A 25,111-nucleotide genomic window follows, 5' to 3' on the forward strand; every position below is an offset into this window, starting at 1 on the left:
CTCTGGCAGGGCTGGAATTAAAAAAGATCGTAACAAGTGTTCAGGCATGCTCACACATTGCTGGGGAGAATGTAAAATAGTGCCCCTGCTTTGGAAAAAAAGCTTCACAGTTTCTTAAAAAGCTAAACCCATCCCAACCACATGAGCCAACCATTCTCCCAGGGGTCTGCCCGAGAGGATTAAAAACGTGGGCACCCCAAAGGCCTGTCCGCGAATGCTCATAGCAGCATTATGCACACCATAAACCCCTGTGGACGTCCGACGAGGCATCAATTTGTGAATGGACAAACACAACGTGAAATGCCCATGCAAAGGAATACTACTCAGGAGCAAACGCATGAAACCCGCTGCAACACGGACAAACCTCAAAGACCCGAGGCCCAGTGAAAGAAACCAGACACAAACGACCACATGTTGTATGATCCATTAAGGAGAAATTTCCAGGGAAGGCCAGCCCTCGAGACAGGGAGCAGCTCGGTGGTTAGCGGGGTGGGGTGGGGGTGGGGGTGGGGATTAAACTCCAAAAGACCCCAGGAGCTTTACGGATGATGGAAGTGTTCTAAAACCCATTGTGCTCAAGGCTGCACAAGCCTGTAAATTTACTGAAAATCATTGCACCGTGCCCTAACAACGGATGAATTTCGTGCAAAATCTATCAGGAAAGCTGTTTTTCGTATGTGCGCTCCCAAAGCGAGCACAGTGGAGCTATTTTTAAAAGCACAAAACGAGGAAGCTTTTTAAGCATCCGTAGAGAAAGGTCTCCAAGATGTGTCGGTCGGTAAGTGGAAAAAGCCAGGTGCGAGTATGCTGCTGTCGACGCCTTTTGAAGAAGAAGAGGGGTGCAGAGATGGGTTGTGTTCACATTTGTATTTCTACATTTCCACACAGACACACGGCATGGAATTGCCCGCGTCTCATAGCCTCTGTCTGGGAGGAGACGGAAGAGCTGGCGGTGACCTTGGAGTGTTGGGTGACGGAGCCGCAGGGCTGTTGGACAGGAGTGGAAGACTGACTTTTGTACCTTTACATTTTTCTTCTTTTCTGAACACACTGTGGCAAAATGCACGTAACCTGGGCTTTACCACCTTACCAATTCGGAAGCGCCCAGCTCAGAGGCATTCGGTCCATTCCCACGGCTGTACGGCCGTCCCCACTGTCCGTCTTTCCAAATAGAAACTCTGTGCCCGTTAAACACCCACTCTCCATTCCCCACCCCTTCTTGCCACTTCTTTTTTTCTAAATTTTTTTCTAAGGTTTTATTTAGTTTTGAGAAAGAGAGAGAGAGAGAGAGAGAGAGAGGCAGTGAGAGGAGGACAGAGGATCCGAAGCCGGCTCTGTGCTGACAGCAGAAAGCCCCATGCGGGGCTCAAACCCATGAACCGCGAGATCATGACCTGGGCCCAAGTCAGATGCTCCACCAGCGCAGCCACCCAGGTGCCCCCACTCTTGCCACTTTCTACAAGTGGCATCACACAGGGCTTCCGTCTTTGTCGCTGACTGCTTTCACGTAGCATAACGTCCTAAGGTCCATCCATCCTGCAGCACGTGTCAGAATTCGCTTCCTTTTTAAGGCTGAATGATATTCCATCGCGTGCATATACCGCATTTGGTTTGTCCATTCAGCCCTCCGTGGACACCTGTGCCTACTGTGAAGACGGGTGTACAAATACCTCTTCGAGACCCTTGTGTCTACCTTTTTGAGGTGTATGAAGACACTAGACATTTGAAAAAAATAATTCAAAACGAAAAGGATGGTCTACAAATAGACATGGAAGGACTGTTCCTTCCCACATCCTCTTCGGAGGCCCCTGAGCAGGGGCGGGGGGGAAGGGGGGCCTCCCAGGGGGAGCGTTGGCCGCAGAGGCGCGGGGCCGGGACAAGGGGGCGCGCAGGGCAGCGCCAGATGCTGGGGGTCGGCGGGGTGGGTCTTGCTTAGTCACCCGCGACTCTGGCGCACAGCGGTGCCCTCGCCTCGCCTGCCCGCCGCCGCCCACCCCCGGCCCGGCGATGGCCCCGCCGCATTCCTGCGCGCTGCCTGCTGCCGACCCGGTGACTCACGGCCCAGGCAGCCCGGGAACGCCCGGCCTCGTCCTGGGCCCGCAGTCGCTGGTTTTCCTATTTGGAAACTCCTTAGCCGCCTCCGCGCCAGCCACCCGGTCTCCTCCCAGGTCCCCCGTAGGCGGCTGGGAAGGAGGGCAGGGAAGCCTGGGGACAAGCGCCTTTTCTGCGGAGGGGGACCCACGACCGGCCTTAGAGAGGATGGGTGTATGCTTCCTTGTCCCCAGTTCAAGAATCTCCAAGTGCCCGGCAGCCACATTTACAGGACGGCAAAACCTGGCTTGAACTGCAAAGAGACGGAGTTGCAGTCTTTATCCTGCTGAAATGTGGACGCTTATACATTTTGCTGCAGAAATGTACCCGACTTGAGTACAGGAGAGTCTGTCCTAGGTTCCCCGGGAGGCGCTGTATCATATACAATTGATGCATATTTTAGAATCTCCTTTCTAAAATCTGAAAAATTCTGAATTTGAAAACCCATCTGGCTCCCAGGAGTCTAGGTAAGAGACTGTGGGTCTGTGTTGTGCCTCTTTTTCCCAGCAGAGTCAAGGCTCAGAGTGGGGGGGGGGGGTCACAGCTGCCAATGGGCTGGTGGGTCCATGTCTGAGTTGCTCTCTCTCCCTGACCTGCCTCCCACAAGACTCTGCCTCCCCTGTGTCCCACCTCCTTGCCTGTCCCTCCTCTGGGAAGCTTTTCTTGTCCACCCCAGCCAAAGCGGACCTTTCTTTCCCCGTTGGGTCCCAGAGCCCAGGCCAGTGCCTACCACTTATGGATACTTGCTGGGAGACTGGAGACCATGGTGGTGAGCGAGCGGGCTGACCGGAGGCTCCAGTCCCTCAGGATCTAGCCTTGATTTGGCCACACTGCAGTGGTGTGACGTCGGACAGGTTACCTAGCTCTCTTGTGCCTCAGTTCCCTCATCTGTAAAAGGGCAGAATAATAATACTCCTCCCAGACCGTTGGCGTGACAATTAGCGAATAAAATGCAAAACACCCATATTGCGTGGGACATACTTATACTAAAAAAACTATTCGTTGTTTACCTGCAATTTAACGGGGTATCTTGTATCTTTACTTGCTAATCTGGCAACTCTAGCCTGGCACAGAGATAGCTCCTGGTGTACATTAGCTGGTGTATTAATAATAAATGTTTAGTGACGTGAAAAGCTTTTTATCACAGTATTTGTATGTGCCTGATCTTTCCCCAGTAGTTTGAAGGCACTTAAAAATTTTTTTTAAATGTTTATTTACTTTTTGAGAGACAGAGAGAGACAGAGTGTCAGCGGGGCAGGGACAGAGAGAGAGGGAGTCACAGAATCCGAAGCAGGCTCCAGGCTCCGAGCTGTCGGCACAGAACCTGACGCCGGGCTTGAACTCACAAACCAGGAGATCATGACCCGAGCCGAAGCCGGACGCTCAACTGACTGAGCCACTCAGGCGCCCCTAAAGGCACTTTAAAAGCATTCATTCATTCATTCATTCATGCATTCATTCACTTAACAATTATTTATTGGACATCTTTTATATGCGAGTCACGGTTCCAAGCCTTGAGGATAAAGCAGTGAACCAGAACTAGCCCCTACCCTCATGGAGCTTCCAGTCTGGCCAAGAAGACGAATATTAAGCGTGAATGACCCCGGACGATGAATAAGCATTGCGACAAGCCCCAAGCAGACGTCCTGGCCAAGGACAGGCTGGGTGGGCACCCGAGCCTCAGACTTTTCCATCTCCTCCCTCTCACTCTTGCCCTCAGTGTCCCCCCTGGTGGGTGCCTGGATGGGGTGTTGGGGGACAAGGGCTCGGAGAGATGCTCTTGATCCCTGGGAAGGAGGGTCGTTGTACATGGTGGTTCCCACGGTGGGGCTGACAGCCCCGAGCCATCCACACTGTCCCCAGCCTCCCTGGGAATGGGGTGAGGTGGGAGGGATCAGGTGCGGCCGCGGAGAGGCTCCACCTGAGACCAAGGTGGATCTGGGGCCTGCATCTTTGGGAACACTTTGTGTGTTTGTCTAGCCGGCGGGCTCTGGGTGGGCGCTAAGAGAAGGGGTTTGGGGTGAATGATTTCTCTCGAGAGGGCGGTCAGCTGGTGATGTCAGTGGAGGGGAGCGCCTTTAAAGATCAACTGACTTGACATTTGATGGATGAGGAAACGGAGCACTCGAGAGGGAAGTGACTTCTGAAGGTCACACAGATCTCTCCCGGAGGAGCTGCCACCAAAACCCAGACTGACTCCCGGGCCAGAGTCCCTGCCCTGCCCCCTCCCGGCCGCAGCCCCCATGGTGTTAAAGGAGAAGGCCGTGTGAGATCACCACCTTCTCACTGGGAATCCCCAAGGAGGGGTCACCTGGGAGCCAGCAGCCCTCCCTCTCCCACAGCCCCCGGGCAAGTTTCTGGGCGGTTTGGGCCCCCGGCCTCGGTCTGCAGCTCCGAGTGGGGGTTGGTGGTGGGGCGGGGGGGAGCCGCTGAAAGCCGACCTCAAACAACAAATGAGAAATCTGAAAAAGTTTCACTTCCCAGATTTCACTGTGGTGGCTACACTCCGGGCAGTGGGATCTGACATCCCTCCTGCTCCCTCACCGGCTCCTTTTGAAAACCCTGAGGAGTTTGACTTGTGACCTACCCACGGAGGGCTCCTCCTCCCTGGTCCCCAGTGCTACGTCCTGATTCAGCACCCCCCACACACACACATCCAGAAGGGGTTCCCTGAGCATGCACACCCCCACCTCTCAGAACCACCCATCCAGCCCAGCAGTCCCCGATCCTCTGTGCGGATCCAGGCTGGGATGCCTGTGAGGGACAGGATAGAACTTTCCCCTCATGAGTGTCCTCTCTGTCCCCTCTCCGTGCCCAGATCCACTGCCTTGGTGAAGACCCTGCCCTCTCTTTCCTGGCAGCCTGGCATCCCGTGAAGTCCTATGGCCTAATGTGTAGACTCTGCCTTCAGACCTCCCAAGTGCATCTGGGGCCACCACTCCCAGCTTTGTGTGGCAGTTTGAAAATGTACCCACAAATTCTTTGGCACCGTGCCCGTCAAGAAATGGGGCCTATGTCTTCCCTCCTCGAAGCTGAGCCAACCTTAGAGAGGCCGGTGACAATAGGGGACGGCAGAAGTTATTGTGATAGGACTTCCAAGGCTAGGTCTTAAGGACACTTCAGCTTCCTTCGAGTTCTCCAGGGACAGTGACCTTTGGCGCTAGGAGCTGCCATGTAAACGGTACAAACTCCGCCATATTTGTGGAGGTGTCTGGCCAGCAGTCCCAGCCAAGGTCTGTGTGGCCAGCCAATGTCAACTGGAGACAGCGAGGGGCTCTGCACTTAGGAATGGATGAGCCAGGGGGACCTGCCAGGGTGCTGGGAGCTTCTCCATCAGGGCCCCACAGGCTCAGAGGGTCAGAGCCCCCCCCCCCCCCACATCTGAGCTCACAATAGTGAGAGAGCTTGGCTCTGGAGGTTGCTCCCACCCTTCCTCTGGGCAGAGTCACTATGTTAGAAGGGACCAACGATCTGGCCTGTTGAAACACGCTCACTCTCTAATCTGTGTTTCCTTTATACTCTACCCAGTAGAGTACGAACTCCACAAAGACAGGAGCTCACCAGAGTTTATCTATGTTGTAGTCCGCTACATCTCCAGTACTTACAACAGTGACAGTAGGTGCTCAGTGAACATTCACTGAGTAAGTAAATGGATGGATGGATGGATGGATGGATGGTGTGTCTATTACTGTGAGGCCAGACCGGCTGCACCACTCGCTCCTCTGTGAAATGGGTGCCATGATGGGGCCTATCCATCAGGAGTGTTGGTGGTGACTTGAGAGAATGGGCCGGTGCCCCTGCCTCGAGCATTGCTAAAGTTCAGGAGGGGATTATGGGGATCGTTAGCATTACTGGTCGCCACAGGTTGAGTCTCCTTGTGACCAGAAAGACAAATCCGGGGTTTTTAAAGGCCCTTGGCCCAGGCTTCATGGAGATGCCCAACCCATGAACATACTGGGGCTTCTGACCCTCCAAGCAGATGAGGTACCTCCTTGGGGCTCCCGTAGGCCCCCACACTCTGTGTTCCCCAACCCCAGCTCTGGCACACAGATCACCTGTTGGTCTGTGAAATCCCAGGGGCTGGGGATCGGGTCTCACCCCCTGTATCCCAGGGCCTAGCCCCACTCCTGCCCGGTGAGTGCTGGGGAAAGGACAGCAAGGAGAATGAGTCGGTCAGAGCTTCCTCTGAGATTGCCCGATACCTTCCCGTTCGTCAGATTCTGACCCGAAACCCCAGAGCTTCCCTCCATGACACTGTAAAGATTACAACCAAGAAGGTGGATCACACAGGGCCAGTTTCTTCTCGGTTTCCTCCCCAGGCGGGAGTGCCATGGGAGCCTGTCGAGAGGAAGGCGGAAGCAGTGTTAACCAGGTCGCCCCTGCACACACGGATAAGGTGGCATGGCCCTCCGGGAGGCACCTGCTTTCTGCACAGCAAACACAGCAGGGAGACCGCGGAGGGGCTTGGTGGCTAATCTGGTTCCCCAAGCTCCCCACCGCCCTCCTCGTGGTTGAAGAGGTCCGTTAGGCAGGACCTCTCTGGTGCCCGCAGAGATTATCTGCAAAGCAGCAGGGGTGAGGAGACAGGGGGCCTGCCCTCCCTCGGGCTTCAGGTACCCGCACCTGGGTCCGTGCAGCCTCGGGCTTCGCTGGGAGGGGACGGAAGGAGAGACGGGGCAGGGAGAGATTGTTCTGCAGTTCCCGAAAAGCTAGTTTTAACCGCTGCTAACAGCTAGTTAACTTCTGACCCTCCTTGGGACCGTTCCTCCCTCCACAGTGTCCTCTGCTATGACAACCCACGGTCTCCACATCCTCTTCTTCCCCTCTCCTCGCCGCCCAGCTGGCTCGTCTTCTACCTCTGCCAGCGGGCAAGTCTGTCACACGTGGGCAAGGCCCACTCCCTCTTCAGGCCTCTCTGTAACCCCTTTGCAGCCTTTTCTGGGGACCTTGGGTTCTAGGGTGTCCCCTCACCTCCTGGCCCTGGTGGAGACTTCCCAGCAGCCTCCAAGAGGAGGCACCTTGGGGCTGGGAGGCAGGGAAGGGCATCCCTCTGGTTTCCCCTGTGCCTCTTACAAACCATTCCTTCTCCCCCTTCCTCCTTCAACCCCTGGGCTCATTTGAATACACCCCAACCGGCTAGATCTCCCCTGCCCCTGCCTGCCAGCACCAGGTCCACCACCTCCCGGCCACTCCCCTGCATTCTGGGGGTGCTCACCGCCGGCCTTCCACCCCGGCCTCCTTCTCAATGACTCCAGCACTCACACGACTCCCTGTCCACACCCTGACCTCCTCGCCCCCAGACATCACTTTCTCCGCTCTGCCCAGCTGCCCACTCCCAAGGTCATGCCCTACACCTTGCCTCGTTGCTAACAGTACCATTCCTGGATTTCCACCCCGGCCACACCTCTTATCCTTCCGGGCCCCTTCTATAACCACCCCCCCCGCCCCCACCCCCAGGAGCCCTCCCGCTCCCTCACTGGCTGTCACCCCTCTCCTTGCCACCTTGGAGTCCACGGTCTATCATTTTGGTTATTTTTTTGCAACAATCCGGACTCTTGTTCCCTGCCCCCTTTGTCGCGTGTGCCTGGCGGAGCCTCACGGTGGCTGAAGCCAGCTCTCCGCTTTCTCCCCACCTGCACCAGAGAAGCGGGAAGTTGCTGAGGCCATCCCACAGGCCCGCTGCCCTGGGCGCGCCTTAACCTCGGCCCTGCCTGGAAACCGCTCCCTTTCCCTGGTGTGGACATGGACAGAACTGGCTGGGTGTAGGCGGAGGGAGAGAAAGGATACAGAGAGGACTTAGACATTTCTGGCTGGAGCAGTAGGGTGTGTGGTGGTGCCCGTTTTCTGAGACGGGAAAGATGGGGAGAAACAGGCTGGGAAGAGAAACCGAGGCTCCTAGCCCTTGGTTCTGACAGTTTTGCCTCCCATGTGGATCTTAAGCCGATGAAAGTCTCCCACCTTTGCCGCCTCCAGCTTGGGCCTGTGGTCTTGTTAAAATACATCAATGAGAATATCTCCTCCTTAAAGCTTTTTATTTTTATTTGTTTATTTTTTGAGGGGGGAGCAAAGAGAGAGAGAGAGAGAGAATCCCAGGAGGGGCAGAGAGAAAGGGGGAGAGAGAGAGAGAGAGAGAGAGAGAGAGAAGCAGGGCTCACCCGAAGCAGGGCTTGGGCTCACCTGATGTGGGAATTGGGCTCAGGAACCGTGAGATCATGACCTGAGCCAAAGTCAGATGCTTCACAACTGAGCCACCGAGGCGCCCCTCCTTGAACCCCTTTAACGCATCCACATCTCACTGTAGAATGAATTCAGGTATCTACACGATCTGGCTGCTGGCTTCCTCTTCTACCTCATCCCTTCCACGCCTCCGTTTTACCCCCACCGAACATTCCGGTTCTGAGCGCCTTCCTCCGCTTCTCTGATGCCCCAGGCATCGTCCCCGCCGCCGGCACCTGGACGTGTGCTGTGCGCACGGCCTGCCACGCTCTTTCCGTGGCTGGTGACTTCCCAGATGCCACCTTCTCGGAGGGCCCTTCCTTGAGCACACGTCCGGCCCAGCCCCCCCAGCCACGCCGCGTCACCCCCTGTCGCGCCACCGTGCTTATCATCTCTCTCAGAATTTGTCCTAATCCAAGGCCACCTCGTGCGCGTGTTGGAGTTCATTCTTTCACACCCGCTGGCGAGAGGCGCCTGGCCGGTCCAGCTTGCCTTACGTCCCTGGCACCGGATACACGCCAGGCGCTCAATAGGTACGTGTTAAACGTATCAGTGACGGAAGGAAGGAAGCGATGGGGGGGGGGTGGATGCATCCGAGCGTGGACGGAGGGGGTCCTTCCTCTAGGGCTGCTGTGAAGAAGAGGGGGATGCTGGGTGTGAAATCACCCTGCCCGCCTCACCCCTCACCGGGCCCAACCCCAGCTGTATCACATTCCCTCCCAGGTTCCTGCCTCCAGCCCTCGGGTCACAAAGTACCTCCCTCCCAGGATGCCTCCAGAGATGCATCCAGAGATGCCTCCAGGATGCTTGATCCCCCACAACGTTGTTCCGCCCTTGCCGGATTCTTTCACAGACACTCAGGCATTGGGAAGAGCTGAGAACGAGCCTGAGGTCCCTGCCTTCGTGGCACTTACATTCTGTGGACTGATCAGCAATCGAAACGTTAACCTCCCTCCAGGAAGCCTTCCTCAGTTTCTCCTCCCCGAACTGGTGCCTCTGACCACCCTCGGGCCCCTGTGCCCCGCCCCCACGGCACTCCCCACCATGTACTGTGAATTTCCGTGGGGATCTGTCTCCACTTCGAAGCCAGGGGAACCTGGATTCTCGTGTTTCCCATCTCTTATCCTGACCGGCATGGGTCTTGGTGGTAACTGTACCTTCGGGTCGCACTCCACGGGCTGGAAAGGTGAGGCGCAGCGTTCCCGGCTGAGGGCCGTAATGGGCAGAGCCGCGTCACCGCGTGAGTGCCCGCAGGTTTGGGAAGAGCGTGGGGTGCAGGGCGGTGGGGCGAAGCCGCACGTGAGCCGCATCTTGGACGGCTGTGCGGGTTTCAAATGGGGTTCTGTAGCGCTTGTCTTGCCGAGAGATATGTCCCGATTTACTAAACCACCAAGGAAGCCACGGACGTGGTCACATGTGCAGTCACGCCTGACCAAGTTGTCCCACTCTCCCCAGTGCCCTGCTGAAAACTCCTAATGGTTTGAAACTGTCACTGCCTCACACAGCGAGCGCCTGGCTTGGGGAACCTGTTAGGCCACCAAGAGGTTAAGTGGGAGCTGGAGGCACTGTCATGGGTGACCTATCCATATAAGGTGGTAACGGGAACTGGGATGACTTGGGGACATCCCTAACCTTTGAGGCTGACGTCATTCTGATAACCACTCACCCACAACACATCTCGTGGTGCCAAAGAGGTAGATGAGGTCCCCAACGCAGGGCTGTGTGGCTAATACTCTTCTGCACACGCAGAAGGAACCAGCAGAGAAAGCAGAATCATTCCAAGAGCTGTTCACTTTTCCATGCGGCAAACTGTATAAACTCTACGTGCTTGTGGCTGGGATAGCACAGAGGGGGCAGGGTTAATCTCATGTGGGGGGTAGCATCACACAGGAGGAGGTGTCTGAGCTGGGCATTGAAGGATGGGCAGCATGATCTCCAGGCGGAAGGGCATTCCAGGGGAGGGAACAGCAGGCACAGACACTTGGCGTGAGACAGCAGGGCTTGCATGGGGAGCTGCAGGCAGCTGGATGTGGCTCCTGTCCACTGTGTGTGCCCCGTGCTGGACCACTTCATTCCACTGATCAAACCCGTCACCCTCCAAAGTGATTTTTGTAGACGAAGGAACTGGTGCTCGGAGAGGTTAGGTAACTGGTCTCAAGTCCCACAGCCAGTGGCAGAGCTCAGGTTCAAATTCAGGTTCATCAGATTTCCAAATCTGTGCTTCCATCCGCCATGCTGAATTGCCCCATAACAGGACGCAGGACCCGAGGAGCCAGAGGTGGCCATTTGGACTTGATTCTAGAAGGCTGAGTCTCCTGAACGCCTGCCACTTGCACTCCACCTTCAAGAGAACCGTCACGTCTCAGACTTTCATTTCCTTAATGCTGTCTTTAAATGTTTTACTTAAAAAATTTTTGAGTACTTTTTCTCGGTGTATAACGTACCTATGAAAAGGACACAGATCAATTAATTTTCACTCATGTGAAAAATGACAATTTTTCATCTAGGTCAAAACCAGAATGTTACGAGCCTCTCAGTAGCCAGCCTCAGGCCTCCACCCAGGCACGACCCACCCCTCCCCGGACCCCCCCCCCCACCCTGCCGCCAGGCAACCACTCTTCCAGTTGTAACAGCAGATTAGTTTTGTTTGCTTTTGAGCTCCATATAAGTGGAACCGTAAAGACCATTCTTTTCAGGGCGCCTGGGTGGCTCAGTCGGTTAAGCGTACGGCTTTGGCTCAGGTCATGATCTCACAGTTGATGGGTTCGAGCCCTGCATCAGGCTGTGTGCTGACAGCTCAGAGCCTGGAGCCTGCTTTGGATTGTGTGTGTGTGTGTGTGTGTGTGTGTGTGTCTGCCCCTCCTCCGCTCACACTCTGTCTCTCAAAAATAAATAAAAATGTTTAAAAAATATTTTTAAATTAAAAAAAAAAAGACTTCTTGTGTGTTTGGCTCAACATTTGTATAGTTCAATGTATTCATTCTCGCTTTTATACAGTATTACATTATATGCATGAGCCAGAATGTATTAACCAGAATGTATTAATTTGGGGCCATTATGAATAGAGCTGCTGTGAACATTCTTGTGCACCACTCCCGGTGTACTCATGCACTCGTTTCTGTTGGAGTTACACCCGGCGGCTGAGCTCCTGGGTCAGAGAGTACTTTGGGTACGTCCTGCTTCAGTAGATATGGCCAGCGTCCCAAAGCAGCTGTCACAGTTTACAGCCTAGTACCAGTAAATCAGAGTTCCAATCTTTCCACATCCTCGCCGACATTTGATACTGGAAGTCTTTTTCATTTTGGTCCTAGTGGCCGTACGGGGATCTCAAAGTGGACTTTTCATTCACATTTCTCTCATGATTAAGGCGCTTGAGTGTTTCCAAATGTTGATTGGCCACATATAGCCTCTTTTTACGAAGTATTTAAGTCTTTTGCTCATTTTTCTGTTTGATTTTTAATTTCTATTCATTTTTCTTTTTTTCCTTAAAATTGTTTTTTTACTTTATTATATATACATTTTTATTGAGAGAGAGAGAGAGCAAGAGTGTGCATAAGCAGGGGAGAGGCAGAGGAAAAGGGGGAGGGAGAGAGAGAGAGAGAGAGAGAGAGAATCCCAAGCAGGCTTCATGCTCTGTGTGGAGTCCAACGACTCAGGGCTTGATCCCACAACCCTGGGTCATGACCCCAGCTGAAATCAAGAGCTGGATGCTCAACCAGCTGAGCCACCCAGGCGCCTTATTGATTTTTCTTTTCTTTTCTTTTTTTTTTTAAATTTTTTAATCCTTATTTATTTTTGAGAGAGAGAGAGGCAGAGTGTAAGCAGGAGAGGAACAGAGAGAGAGAGAGGGAGACACGGAATCCAAAGCAGGCTCCAGGCTCTGAGCTGTCAGCATAGAGCCTGATGTGGGGCTCGAACTCATGGACCGTGAGATCATGACCTGAGCTGAAGTCGGGTGCTTAACCCACTGAGCCACTCAGGTGCCCCTGATTTTTCTTTTTGATAGGAGTTCTTTATATATTCTGGATATTAGTCCTTTGATGGATGTATGACTTGCAATAAATGAATATGAATATTTTCAGTTATGCTAATAACTGAAAAATCCATATCCTATGTCATAGGTAGTAGGTGACTGGAAAATACGTGAAATAAAAATAAGACAATGTCATTACATTCTAGCTAAAAATCTGCTGGCAGCAAGGCTAGAGTCCTGATCCCTGTTAAGTGACTAGCAAGTGAAAAAGACACCAAGGCGGGAAAGAATTAGAAAAGAAATAACTTTTGGAACCTACTCTGCACTAGGCACTGGGAAAGACTTCCTGGAGGAGGGGGCATGGAGCTAGAGAATGGGCGCAGGGCTGATGACAGAGAGGGAACGGCTTAGGCAGGGGTGTGGAGAGGGCTGGAGCGAGCCAGAGGACGGGGAGCCTGGGACTGGGTTAAGATCATGAAAAGTGGCTTGAATTCAGAAGGTGATGGGTCAGCGTAGGTTTTGAGGATAATCCAGTGACTCAGCGCTGTTCCACCGTCAGACAGGGGCCAGATCCCTGGGAATGCTGCTGCTCTTCCTGGCCCTCAGGGTTAGCAGGTGCCTCACACAGTAAGCGCCCGCTTTGCGTTTCACAAAGGCAGGCTCTATACAGCCCATCGCGCTTAACCAGCCTGGGGTTTTGGGGGCCAGCGAAAGGCGAAAGGCGGCTTGCAGGGAGGCGTGCAAGAGGGGGACAGAGTATGGGGAGGGAGGGCTTACACGTGTCCCAGGGTCCCGGGAGAGTTCCCTGGGACAAGAGAGCAATTGTCCTGGGTGGGACAGGGTGGATGCGACAGAGGTGCCAAGGCCCAGCCCGGTGGTCTGAGCTCAGAGCCCCCCCTCTGAGAGGGACCCCTGGGCAGGTGGAGGGCCAGAACCTCTTCCCCCTGCACCACACCTGCCTACTTCCTCCGGTTCAGGCCTCTCCTCAGCAGCTCCTCCGCATACTTTATCAGCCTCATTCCCCGGTCTTAGGGCTCAAGGCTGCCCTGAAACTTGGGGCTGGGGTCTGGAGGGGGATAAGACCCTAAAGTTCTCTTGGTTAGCGCGTACAGCCGCCCAAAGTGCCCTGGATCCTTGCCTAGCGCTCAATGTGGAGAATCACCCTTTGGACAGAAGACCTCGGGCGCCCCCTATTGTCATCCGCGCTCCCACAAGCCGCATCACGTCGTCCCTGTGGCTGACCCTGAGGCAGGGGGCCTGGAGCCATCCAGGGCTGGTTCCAGAGGCGGGGAGCCCTTGCAGGGATGGAAGTCTGACTTGCGATATTTACCTGGACCCCAGCAGCTTCCTAACTGGTCTTCTTCCCTCCATCATCCGCCCACAGCTGGGAGAACCTCTTTAGAAGTGTATTTGTGGAGTACAAGCAGTGAACTGATACTCAGGAGGACTTGAATGGCTCTTAAAGGCATTACACGGAGCGCAAAAAGCCAATCTCCAAAGGTGCATAATTTATGATTCCATCTATAGAACTTTCTCGAAATGACATAATTAGAGAGATGGACAGCTGACAAGGTTGCCAGGCATGAGAGAAGGGGAGGCAGGGTGTGGCTGTAAAGAGGCAGCATGAGGGATTTCTTTTAAGGTGATGGAACAATTCGGTATCTTTTAATTAATTAATTAATTAATTTAATGTTTATTTTTGAGAGAGGGAGAGAGAGAGAGAGAGACAGTGTGAGTGGGGAAGGGGCAGAGAGAGAGAGAGGGAGAGTCCAAAGCAGGCTCCAGGCTCTGAGCCGTCAGCACAGAGCCCGACATGGGGCTCGAACCCACAAACCCTGAGATCATGACCTGAGCCGAAGTCAGACGCCCAACCGACTGAGCCACCCAGGGGCCCCTGATATCTTTTTTTTTTTTAATTAATTAATTTAGTTTTGAGAAAGAGAGAGAGTGCAAGCAGGGGAAGGGCAGAGAGAGAATCCCAAGCAGGCTCCACACCGTCAATGCAGACCCTGATGCAGGGCTCGAACCCACAAATGGTGAGATTATGACCTGAACCGAAGTCGGACGTTTAACCGACTGAGCTACCCAGGCGCCCCGGAACAATTCGGTGTCTTGACTGTGGTGGCGGTTATACGAATCTATACATGTGATAAGAAATGTCATGGGATTATACACAAAGACAGACGAAAAAGGAGTGCACATAAGAAAGGAGGAAATGGAGTGAGTCTAGTTCGTCCCATGGTGCTGATCACGTTCCTGGTTTTCAGAGCACATTGCAGTTACCAAAGTTGCCACCACCGGGGGGTGGGGGGGGAGGGGGGAAGCAAAGTGATGGGCACACAGGACCTCTCTGTACTATTTGTGTAACTTCTTGTGAGTCATCATTCTTTGAAACTAAAAAGTTTATGAGAAGAAGAAAAAGCCCACCTGGCCTTATCATCCACCTGCCCATTTACTCAGGGCGCAACCCAGTGGCCTGTGGGGGATGGAGTCCATGAAGGGAAGTCTTTCAACTCTTTGAATAAATCAACCCCTCCTCGGAGGCTGGCGACAGCAAAAGAATATCCCCTCGGAAGGTGCAAGGGACGGGACCTCCCAGCCCTGATTCCACCGGATTCTGTCAATGGGTCCCCTCCTGTACCGGCCTGCAGGGGGCGCTCTTCTTCTGATGCTCTGGCTCCCAGATGGAGCCTTCCCATAGCACTGCTGGGACTCAGGCTCAAGTCATGAAAAAACACTGCTCTGGAGCTCTGGGAAACAAAAGGGTCACAGTCCCTTGTGCCGTCCTGCCCGCCTGGTATTCTGGCTGCACATGGAGGGACCTCAGGACACTTCTGCCTCTGGCTGCCCCTGGGCCTGCTGCTGAGGCTCTCTTACCCCAGGACCCAGGACTATTCTCAGGCCTGAGGAATGAAGAAGATAGCAAGGCCTCCCGAATGTTCCTGTACCAGCTTCTGGGCCATGTACATTGCACCCATCTCACTTTATAATCATAAGAAGTCTCCGAGGTGAGCATGAATGTCCTAACCTTACAGATAAGCACACTGAGGTGAACCGCCGGCCTCAGATCACTTGATAGAAAGTGACAGAGCTGGGATTTGAACTCTGGCTGTCTGCTGTTTCATGTATTGCCTCATCAACAAGTATTTATTGAATACCTGTCACGTCCCAGGCACTCTGCTGGGGCTAGGCTTACAAAGGTGAGCATACAAAGATGATACTGAGGTATATAGGACCACAGAGGGCAGACAGCAATAAATAATCATGGTATGTATCATAAAATGACAAGCTGAGATAGGAGAAACACGTGGGTCTCGACGTATAACAAAGAAAACTGGCCTAGCTGGGTATTAGGAGGAGATGCCTAAGGAAAGGTTACCTGAGCAGAACGCAAAAAGATGACGAAGGCAAAGGGGAAAAGAGAACTGAAGAGAGGGTACAGCACATGCAAAGGCCCTGGGGCAGGAAAGATCATGAAACCTTTGGGAAAGGTGTAGTTGTAGTGCAGAAACCAGGAAAGCAAGTAAGGCACAGGCCCAGCAAGTTTTTTACTGAGTGTTTACTCTGGCCAGACTCTGTTCTCAGAACCTCAAAAGTAGTATCTCACAAAATCTTCACAATTACCCTAGGAGATTGGTACTGCTATCAGCATCCCCATTTTCCAGATGCGAAGACACAGAGGGATGAGTCAATTACTCAGAAGCATCTAACAGGGGTATTGTGGAGCTTAGGTTTGAATCCAGACAAAGGGGATTCCAGACAAATCCAGAGCCCGTGCTCTGAACCACTGAGCTATACTGCCCCACGAGGAGAAGCTAAGGACCCCGCAGGGGACAAACCAGGCAGAGCCCTGGAGGCCACGTTAAAGTTTGTGGTCTTTTCCTAAAATGAGCAGAAACGTTTTTAAGCAGGATGATGATACCATCAGGTTAATCAGGTTGTTATTTTTTTTAAGTTTATTTATTTATTTTGAGAGAGAGCAAGCAGGGAAGGGGCAGAGAGAGAGAGGGAGAGAGAGTATCCCAAGCAGGCTCCACACTTTCGGTGCAGAGGCCCCACGCAGGGCTCAGTCCCACAAATCATGAGATCATGACCTGAGCCGCGGTCAAGAGCGGGTGCTTAACCAACTGAGCCATCCAGGCGCCCCTATTAGGTGTGTAATTTTAATTTTTTTTTTAACATTTATTTATTTTTGAGACAGAGAGAGACAGAGCATGAACAGGGGAGGGGCAGAGAGAGAGGGAGACACAGAATCGGAAGCAGGCTCCAGGCTCCGAGCCATCAGCCCAGAGCCCAACGCGGGGCTCGAACTCACGGACTGCGAGATCGTGACCTGAGTTGAAGTTGGATGCTTAACCAACTGAGCCACCCAGGCGCCCCTAATTTTAATTTTTTTTAATGTTCACTTATATTTGAGAGAGACACACACAGTGTGACCAGGGGAGGGGCAGAGAGAGAGGGAGACACAGAATCTGAAGCGGGCTCCAGGCTCCGAGCTGTCAGCACAGAGCCCAACACGGGGCTCGAACCCATGAACCTTGAGATCATGACCTGAGCTGAAGTCGGACGCTTAACTGACTGAGCCACCCTGGCGCTCCTCAGGTTTGTCATTTTAAATGAGCGTGGGTGGGGTGGGGGAAAGAGGATGTGGGAAGGGGGAGGGCGTTGCTAGGAGGCTGCTGCAGTGGTCCAGGCAGGAGATGTGAGCCCCTGAGACTAGGTGGGACTCTCGTTGGAGAGAAGTGGGTGGATGTGAGAGGTAGAACTGACAAAACAGGGATATAGATCAGGTGTGGAGGGTGGAGAGAGGGGGAGAAAGAGCGAGAAGGCCATACCCCCAGGTTTCTGACTTGCCCAGCTTGGAGGGTCATGCAGCCATTTCACTGGGCGAGGGCTGGGTTTGGGGAAGGTCATGAACCTAGTCTGAGGACGGGCGCAGGCAGATGTCAGGTTGTTAGGGAGACACAGGGGTCTGGAGCTTCTGGGAGCAGTCAGGCCTGGGGCTATGGATGAGCGAGGCACCGATGTCGTGGGTGTGGGTCGCGTCACTCAGGGAGCGAGTACAGAGGGAGAGGAGGCGCTGGGTCCGAGGACGCTGATCTTTCCAGCTGGGCGGAAGGGAATGAGTGCTGTGGCCGGAGTGGGAAGGCCCAGGGGGAGGTGGCGGTGTGCAAGCCAAGAGCAAGAGAATGTTTCCAAGGAGGGGGTGGTCAGCAGAGATCGGTGCTCCCAAGGGAACGACTGATACGAGGACCCCCCCAACGTCCAGCAGTTATCGAGGTGGGATCGTTGGGAAGTTTAGGGGGGAAATTCGGGAGTCTGATGGTGTGTGGGGGTCAAAGCATGAACAAAGGCAGCAAATGGAGGGAGGAAAGAGCTGGCTGGATGTTGCAGTGGATGCCCCGGGCGCCTAATTCCCCAGGGGTGGCGGGGTTGACTGCTGACAGGTCCCGTCTGAGCCGCTCTCTAGGACATGCCTTGGGCTGAAGAGTCTCTTTGCCTAAATTCATGGGCCTTCCCCCCTCCCCCCTCCCAAGACGGGCCTCATCCAGCGACTGGACGACGAGGTGGTTAATAAAGGTCTGGTCCCCTTGCCACAACGTGGGACAACGCTGAGGCTGTCCCAGTCCCAGAGCTGCCCGCCCGCGGGGTCGGCGGAGGCTGGGAGGGGCCTGTATCCCAGCTCAGTTTCCCCTCAGCCTGATCCTGTGGCCTTCATCCCCCACCCCCTCCCCCACCAGGTGTGGCTCCCGAGACCGCTCCCCAGTGAGCTTCCTTCTTTCCATTTCCTGGGGAGACCCACCTGAGACAGCAGTTCAATGAGGAGGAGAGAAAGGTGGCCAGTGACAGTGGCTACCTTCTGGAAAAGGGAGGAGGTTAGCTGAGCCCTGGAGTGACGTCTGCTCTGAGGTTCCCCGGGGCCGGGCCGGGAGGCGAGGGAGGGAGGATTCGGTGAGCCAGCTGTAAGCTTTGCTGGTGGGATGTTGAGGGTTTCCATCATTTCTGTGAGGTAGAGGTGAGGCCATCTGGAGAGGGAGAGAGAGCGAGAGCGAGAGAGCCAGAGGGAGAGCGAGAGTGAGAGGAGGCGGGGAGGGCCAGAGGTTTGAGGAGAAGGAGCCTGTGGGGCAGTGGTTGCGGAAGGTGGGAGAGAACAGAAACCCTCACACGTTGCTGGGGAGAGTGTAAAATGATTCAGCCACCGTAGAAAACCGTAGTTTTGGTTCCTCCAAAAGTGAAACGTAGAGTGGCCATCTGACCCAGCAAGTCCACGCCTGGGTGGGTACCCCAGGGAATTAAGACGTCCGTGGTTGGTCTGAATGATTGTGTTCACCGCCCCCACCCCCCACCCCTGCAATTCATAGGCCAAAGCCCTAACTCCCAATGTGGTGATACTTGGAGGTAGGGCCCAGGAGGACAGGGGGCCCCCACGATGGGATTCGTGTCCCTGTAAGACAAGGAAGAGATGATCTCTCTCTCTCTTTCTCTGCCCCGTGAGCACACGGCAAGAAGGCAGGCGTCTCGCAAGCCAGGAAGGCAGCCTGATCGGAGACTTCCAGCCCCAGGGCTGTGAGAAAGTTTCTGTTGTCCGGGCCACCCAGTCTGTGGCATTTTGTCACGGCAGCCCACGCTGAGACGGCGTGTCCACATAAAACCCTGGACACGAGGGCTCACAGCAGCATCATTCACAATAGCCCCAAAGTGGAAACCACCCAAATGTTCACCGATTACTGAACGCATAAAGAAATGTAGGGGCGCCCGGGGCGGCGCAGTCGGTTAAGCGCCAGACTTCGGCTCAGGTCATGGTCTCGCCGTTCGAGTTCGAGCCCCCAAATCGGGCTCTCTGCTGTCAGCGCAGAGCCTGCCTCGGAGCCTCCGTCCCCCTCTCTCTCTCTGCCCTTCCCCCGCTCGCATGCTCTCTCGCTCTCTCTCTCTCAAAAATAAATAAAATATTTAAAAAAAAAAAGGAATGTCCATCCGATGGTATTTATGTGGCTGTGAGGGGACGGATAAAGACATGCTGGCCAGCAGCCTAGTGGGGAAGCACAATTGCAAATGCCTGGAGCCCATGTGCTGAGTGCTGGGGGGACGGGCGAGCTGAGAGGAGGAGGAGGAAGAGGCAGGTGAAGGGGAGGAAGGCAGGGCAATTGGCTGGGTCACCCGGCTGAGAGACTGAGGGGGAGGGGGACAGGAGGCAGTCAGGAGGTAGAAGACAAGGACCAGCGGGGAGGGGAAGGGGACTGGTAAGTGGAGGGTGAGGCCCAGAAGCAGGGAGAAGGGCTGCTTTCAGAGTTTTGCTGCAGGCAGGTGGCTCTCAGGGTGTCTGGGAGCCGTCCGCGCAGGCGGCCGTTTGCACTTGGAACTCAGGGGAGAGGAGTCCAGGCTGGTGAGAGATTTTTGGGTGACCCACGTGCAGGCCTGGTGACTGAGTCCCCAGAAAGGAATGGATGAGGGCTCTTAGGGAGGGTGGAGGGGAGAGAGCAATGGGCTGACGGCACCCCCCCCCCAAGGGGGCATCGCTGTTTCCAGAGTGGGCAGAGACCCACGAGGTGGCAGGCGGAGGAGCGGTGTGCTTCGTGGGGGGACAATAGGCACTTCACGTGTCCACTTGCATGAGGACTGGGCATTGTCCACAGGGCTTGGCAACCAGGCGGGCACTGTTTTTTCCTGGGGCAGCTTCGGGGGCAGATGCCCGGCTATAGCAGGATCTGGAGCATCTGCTCAGAGGGCGCAGGCTGGGGAGAGAGCCCTCAGTGACAGCCCTTATCAGCGGTGCTACTGTCCCTTATTTTTAGGTCTGTCTCCCAACCAGCTGGTGCTTCAAGAGGGCAGCTACTATTTTTCTGTATCTTTCTTTGTGTCTCCAGACACAATCAATTCGTTCCAAGTATATTCAGGGAGCACCTGCCGTGCTCCCGTGCCCTGTGTGGGGTGTTGAGGATTTATGGCGGAGCCCACACTTGAAGCTCCGGGCAGGGCTCTGTCACCAAGCTGCCATGTGACCTCAGGTGAGTTAGGACATCGTCTCTCTAGGAGGTTCCTCATTGGCAGTGGGTGATTTCTGAAGCTCCTCCCGGTGACTGGTTCTGGAAATTCTCTGCCTGCTGCTACCTTGTCTGCTCACCAAGGCGTCGACAGGGTCAGGAGCCTGGGGTGGGGTGAGGACGGTCAGGGGAGCGGATGCTTCCCAAGACCTCCCTGCCCAAGGGTCCTCCTGCCACAGCCCCTTCCCCCCCCCCCGCCCCTGCCCCGTTCACAGGCACACCCTGTCCCCTGCCTGCCTTTCCTGCGTCACCTCTCACACATGCTCACTGGTTGTATGGGCTCTAGTCACAATGGTCTTTTCAGATTTTTTAAAAGTTTATTTGGGGGGGGGCAGAGAGAAAGGGAGAGAGAGAGAATCCCAAGTAGGATCCGTGCTGTCAGCACAGAGCCTGACGTGGGGCTCAAACCCACCAACCGGGAGATTCTGACCTGAGCTGAAGTCAAGACGCTTAACTGACTGAGCCACCCAGGCACCCCGTCTTTTCAGATTTTGTTCTCTCCACAAGCCTTCTTGCCTCAGAGCCTTTGCACATGCTGTTCCTCTGGCTGGACACCCTTCCCTTAAGTCCTCATCTTGTTGATGTCTCTTGATTCTTTAGTGCTTAGCTCAAATGGAGCTTCTGCAGAAGCATCTCAGGCTCCTGAGGGACAGCCACTCCCGAGTGACACGCCTTTAGGGCACCCTGCGTTTTTTCTTAGCTTTTGTACACAATAATGTAACCACGTAATCAGTTGTTTAACCTCTGTTTAGTTCTGTCCTTAGGCCTGGGTGAGAGGAATCCTTGCCCGGCTGTGGATCCTCCTCTTTAGAAGGTTCTACTCTTGCCCCCCTTTCTCTCTCCCCACAGGATGAGGAATCTGTGGGACCCCTTGGAGCCCAGGCCCTTCCCTTTGGACCCTGCTCCCGATATGCAAGACCCCAGAATTCCCTGCCCGAGTGGCCCCAGGCCCATTCCCTTAAGGGTGGACCATGCGGGTGGCCACAGGACAGCAGGAGCCAGCTCTTCTCGTGCCAACACACCCGGGCACAGAACTCAGAAGAGTCACAGAAGTTTACATTGGAACCTGGTCATTAGGTCATTATGAACGTGTATTTACCAAAGTAGGAGAATAGAACATATTTTTATTTAACAGTTATATCTTGATTTGTAACTTTACAATATTTCGATGCATGGGGTGAGGCCTCCGTTTGTACTCTTGTCCCGGCCCTGCTGGCATGTGAGGTGGGCTTGGGTCGGCCACCGGGCCAGGTGCTCCACCAGAGCGGTGGCGTGGGTGGCACCCCCGCCCCAGTTCACAGTGCCCGGCGCGGAGGAGCAGACAATAAATATTGGCTGTGAGAAACTGAGACGATCCGGGTGAAATGCTTGGCGTGGCGCAAATGTCAATAAATATCAGTTCCTATTGTTTGTCGAAGAAATGAACCGTCGCTGGGGAGGGGGGTGGAGGGTGGGACTAGACCCACAAACTGAGGTGGTTTGTGGATGAGGAGGGAGAGGGCATTGCTGCCCCTGGGGCTCACGCTCCCTTTCCAGAGGCCGTACCCCTCTTCCCCCAACCCTGCAGGCCTCTCCCAGCTCTTTATGACCAGGTGGGCTCCAGGCAGGCGTGCCGGGCGGCCAGGGCGCTGAGAGGGGCTGGGGACCCCTTGCCAGTGCTAATTCCCCCTCCCCCAGCTGGGGCGGGTTTCCCCTCTGCCCTGAGGGTCTCCCAAGGCCCAGACAGAACCTACCTTCATTTCTTTTGCTTTCCCCGTAAGCCCACGATGGGGTTTGGAGGAGAGGGATAGCTTGGAGGAAAGGGCCTCCTGGGAGGCTGTGCTGTGCTGCGAGAGGAGCCTGAGCTGGGCAGTCCGACCCATCACCCCCACGGGACCCTGAACAAGTCACTTTGCCTCTGCCTCGGTTTCTTCATTTCATTTGTACAACGGGACTGTGTGTGGAAACGGTGCATGGCAGGTGGCCAGCTCAGGGTATGCGCTTAGCGAATATGGAGAACCCTTGCTCAGAACACGAGTGGATCAGGGAGGGCAGAGGCCTGGATCAGGGAAGCAGATGAAAATGGCCCACAGTCAGCCACTGAGAGGCAGGCAGGAGCTGCGCCTGAGGCAAGGCAGGGCAGCGGGGAAGGAAGGAAGGTGTATGTTGCTGCTTCATGACCCACACAGGGCCGGGGCCCCACAGGGAGGGCGTCCTTGAAGGCCTGACCAGGTGCAGGCCTGAAAAAGCTGAGAAGCCCCTCACCCCAAGTCCTCCCCTGGGGCATGGCCCATCTGGGAAATCAAACTCACCCCCACAATTCTCTGTCTCTCTCTCTGTCTCTCTGTTTCTGTCTCTGTCTCTCTCTCTCACACACACACACACACACACACACACACACACACACACAGTAGGTGTCTATGTAATAAAGAACCAAACCCAATGAAGCCCCAAACAAGACAGGCCAGGGCGGTGGGTGAGGGGGGGTGGGGTGCGGGGGGAATCACATTTTGCAAACTGCCCACCAGGGGTCACCATACTGCACCCAGCGGCGCAGATTTCACATCCGCCTGCGGACCGATGGGAGGCGGCGGGTCTCACAGATAAGAGTTTGGCCAAGCGGCCTCCAACCGTCCAGCTTCTATGGTGGGACCACTGTCGCGGTCCCCAGTCCCAGGTCCGCAGCGCCAGCGTCGGGGGTGAGGGTGGGGTCGGCTGTCAGTGCGGCGGGAAGATGTCTGAACACCGCTGCAGGATGAGCTCCACCACCTGACTCTGGAACACCATGGTCATGGGCATGCTGGTTTCCTCAGTCTCGGGCCGCAGCAGCGTGGGCCCGAACACTATGGCCACGCTCTGCACGGACATGCGGTTCTGATCGCCGTGCTCGATCACCCTGCAGGGGGAGGGGAGTGGGGTGGGGACGGAGGCCATCAGGGCCCAGAGCTGGAGGGGGCGCGGGGGGGGGGGGGGTCCGTCAGCACCTGCCTCCCCATTCCCGCGCGGCTGTCCCGCTCACCGGCACAGGTGCTGGAAGAGCAGCCGCAGCGTGTCGTGGTTGGGGGCGGGCAGCGAGCGCACCAGGTCCCGCACACGGCGGCCGCGCTGGGCCTGGTCCGGCAGCTCTAGGGAAGGGAGGGTCGGCTCGGCCAGGGGAACGGAGGGGCTGAGTCCCAGTGGGGAGAGTGGGCGGGGTCCAGCCCCACCCCCACCCCGTCCCCCCCACCTCCCCCAGGCGCTCACTGATGGCCTCGATGAACTGGCGGAAGTGCGAGAAGGGAAAGAGGGGCTCCGGCAGCTCTCGAAAGAAGAGCTTCAGGGCGCCGGTGATCACGTGGACGTCCTCCCAGCGCCCGTCCTCCAGGTCCAGGCGCTCATCTGCCACACGGCGATGGGGAAAGGAAGGTTGGGGGGGGGGGAGGAAGAGGCGGTTAGCACCCCTTTACGCCTTCAGGCCCTGGGGTCGGGGACAGAGGACGGGCCTCACCGTGGTCCACCTTATAGCGCAGCTTCTGGATGGTGGCCAGGTTTCCACTGATGCGGTACAGGCCGTCGATGTCCAGCCCTGGGGCAGACGGAGGCGCTGACCTCGGGTTTGGCGGGATGGGTCTAAAGCTCCCGCTATGGCTCCAACCCAGGGGCTCCCGTTCTCCCTCCGCCGCCCTGCGCCCGCCCAGGGCTCTCCGCCAAGCGGCCCCGGAGGGAGGCCTCCGGGCGCCGCGCGTACCCCGGGCCTCGACGGTGCGGATGCACTGCTGTACGAAGCGCGGCACCGAGCTCCTCTCGCGTTCACACAGCGCGGCCAGCGCGCAGCCGAACACCTGGTCTGGGGGAGAGGCCCGTCAGCGCTGCCCGGCTCCCCAGCCGCCCGCGCCGCGCTCGCCGGCTCCCTCCCGTACCTTTGATGTAGCCCTTCTCCCGCAGCGACTGCAGCGTGGGCCGCCTCAGCAGGAACTTGCGGAGCTTGTGCCGGACCTTGCTCAGGTCGCTCTCCGCGGTGGCTGCGCCTGGGCACGGGCATGCGGGGCCGAGTCGCTCGGTGGCGCCGGGACTGGCCGGGTGGGTCGTCCCCTGTTCCACCCCACCCCCGCCCCCAGGAGACGCCCTCCGCCCCCCCCTCCCCCCCCCCCCCCCCCCCCCCCCCCCCCCCCACCGCGCACCTGCAGTGGGCCGCGCCTCACCCTCCAGCCAGCTTCCCAGGCGCTCCCTGGACCCGAAGTCCGCGTTGCTGCTCTCGCTTTCCTCCTCCGGGGGCAGGTCTGCGGACTGGAATCACGGGGCCTCAGATTGGCAGAGCCCGGTGCCAGCTGGAGGTCCATCTGGGCTGGGGCGGGGACCCCGACGCCCCTCCCAGCGGCTCCGGTGACTCCCAGGCAGAGTGCACTGTTCCCTTCCCCAGTTAACCTCCCCTGACCTCCTTCCACCAGGGGAATCTCAGAAACTTCACCTCCCTTGGCTGCTTGGAAGCCCTTCAGCTGTTGGAGACAGTTATCCTGTTCTCTCCCACTCTTTCTTATCCTGGCCCCCCTTTCCCGTATTTTCCTAGCTCCTCTGTGCACACTCCACTAGGTTAGCATTCCTCAGTATGTGGCTCCTGGTTCTGAATTTGCAGTTCCAGCTGAGGCCTCCGCACTGCCCACAACTGCACCAGCATCACCGCCCTAGATCTGGATTCCTACCTCTAGTAATACAGCCAAATTCTGTACCCCCCTGCTGGCTCCTAGGGAAACGAGGGTCAAAAGGCCCCAGGTTGTTCCCAGGTGAATAGCTGTCAGAGGAGGTCTGTCCTAACTCTATGTAATTAATTTTT

General features: G+C 55.8%; 1 protein-coding gene and 1 long non-coding RNA gene across 5 annotated transcripts in view; one reads left to right on the plus strand and one right to left on the minus strand.

Annotated features, from left to right (window-relative positions):
* The first annotated feature begins 1,920 nt into the window (after window positions 1–1,920).
* LOC109494395 lies at window positions 1,921–5,757 on the plus strand. The gene is made up of 2 exons (XR_002149243.2): window positions 1,921–2,558; window positions 4,910–5,757. It is a non-coding gene; the product is annotated as an uncharacterized LOC109494395 (long non-coding RNA).
* Window positions 5,758–21,426: 15,669 nt separating this feature from the next.
* The window catches only part of ARHGAP27 (Rho GTPase activating protein 27), a 28,632-nt gene continuing 24,947 nt past the window's right edge, over window positions 21,427–25,111 (minus strand). For 3 of the 4 annotated variants that reach the window (XM_023243890.2, XM_023243893.2, XM_023243892.2), the window contains exons 10-16: window positions 24,462–24,567; window positions 24,201–24,308; window positions 24,029–24,127; window positions 23,789–23,866; window positions 23,545–23,679; window positions 23,321–23,426; window positions 21,427–23,197 (exon numbers count right to left, since the gene is read on the minus strand). In XM_023243890.2, coding sequence (XP_023099658.2) covers window positions 23,020–23,197; window positions 23,321–23,426; window positions 23,545–23,679; window positions 23,789–23,866; window positions 24,029–24,127; window positions 24,201–24,308; window positions 24,462–24,567 — 810 coding nt within the window. In that variant the 3' untranslated portion in view covers window positions 21,427–23,019. The remainder of the gene's footprint in view (window positions 23,198–23,320; window positions 23,427–23,544; window positions 23,680–23,788; window positions 23,867–24,028; window positions 24,128–24,200; window positions 24,309–24,461; window positions 24,568–25,111) is intronic. The other variant, XM_023243891.2, reaches the window with a different exon arrangement.

This window comes from Felis catus, chromosome E1 (assembly GCF_018350175.1).
Source record: "Felis catus isolate Fca126 chromosome E1, F.catus_Fca126_mat1.0, whole genome shotgun sequence".
In the NCBI taxonomy this organism is placed as follows: domain Eukaryota; kingdom Metazoa; phylum Chordata; class Mammalia; order Carnivora; family Felidae; genus Felis; species Felis catus.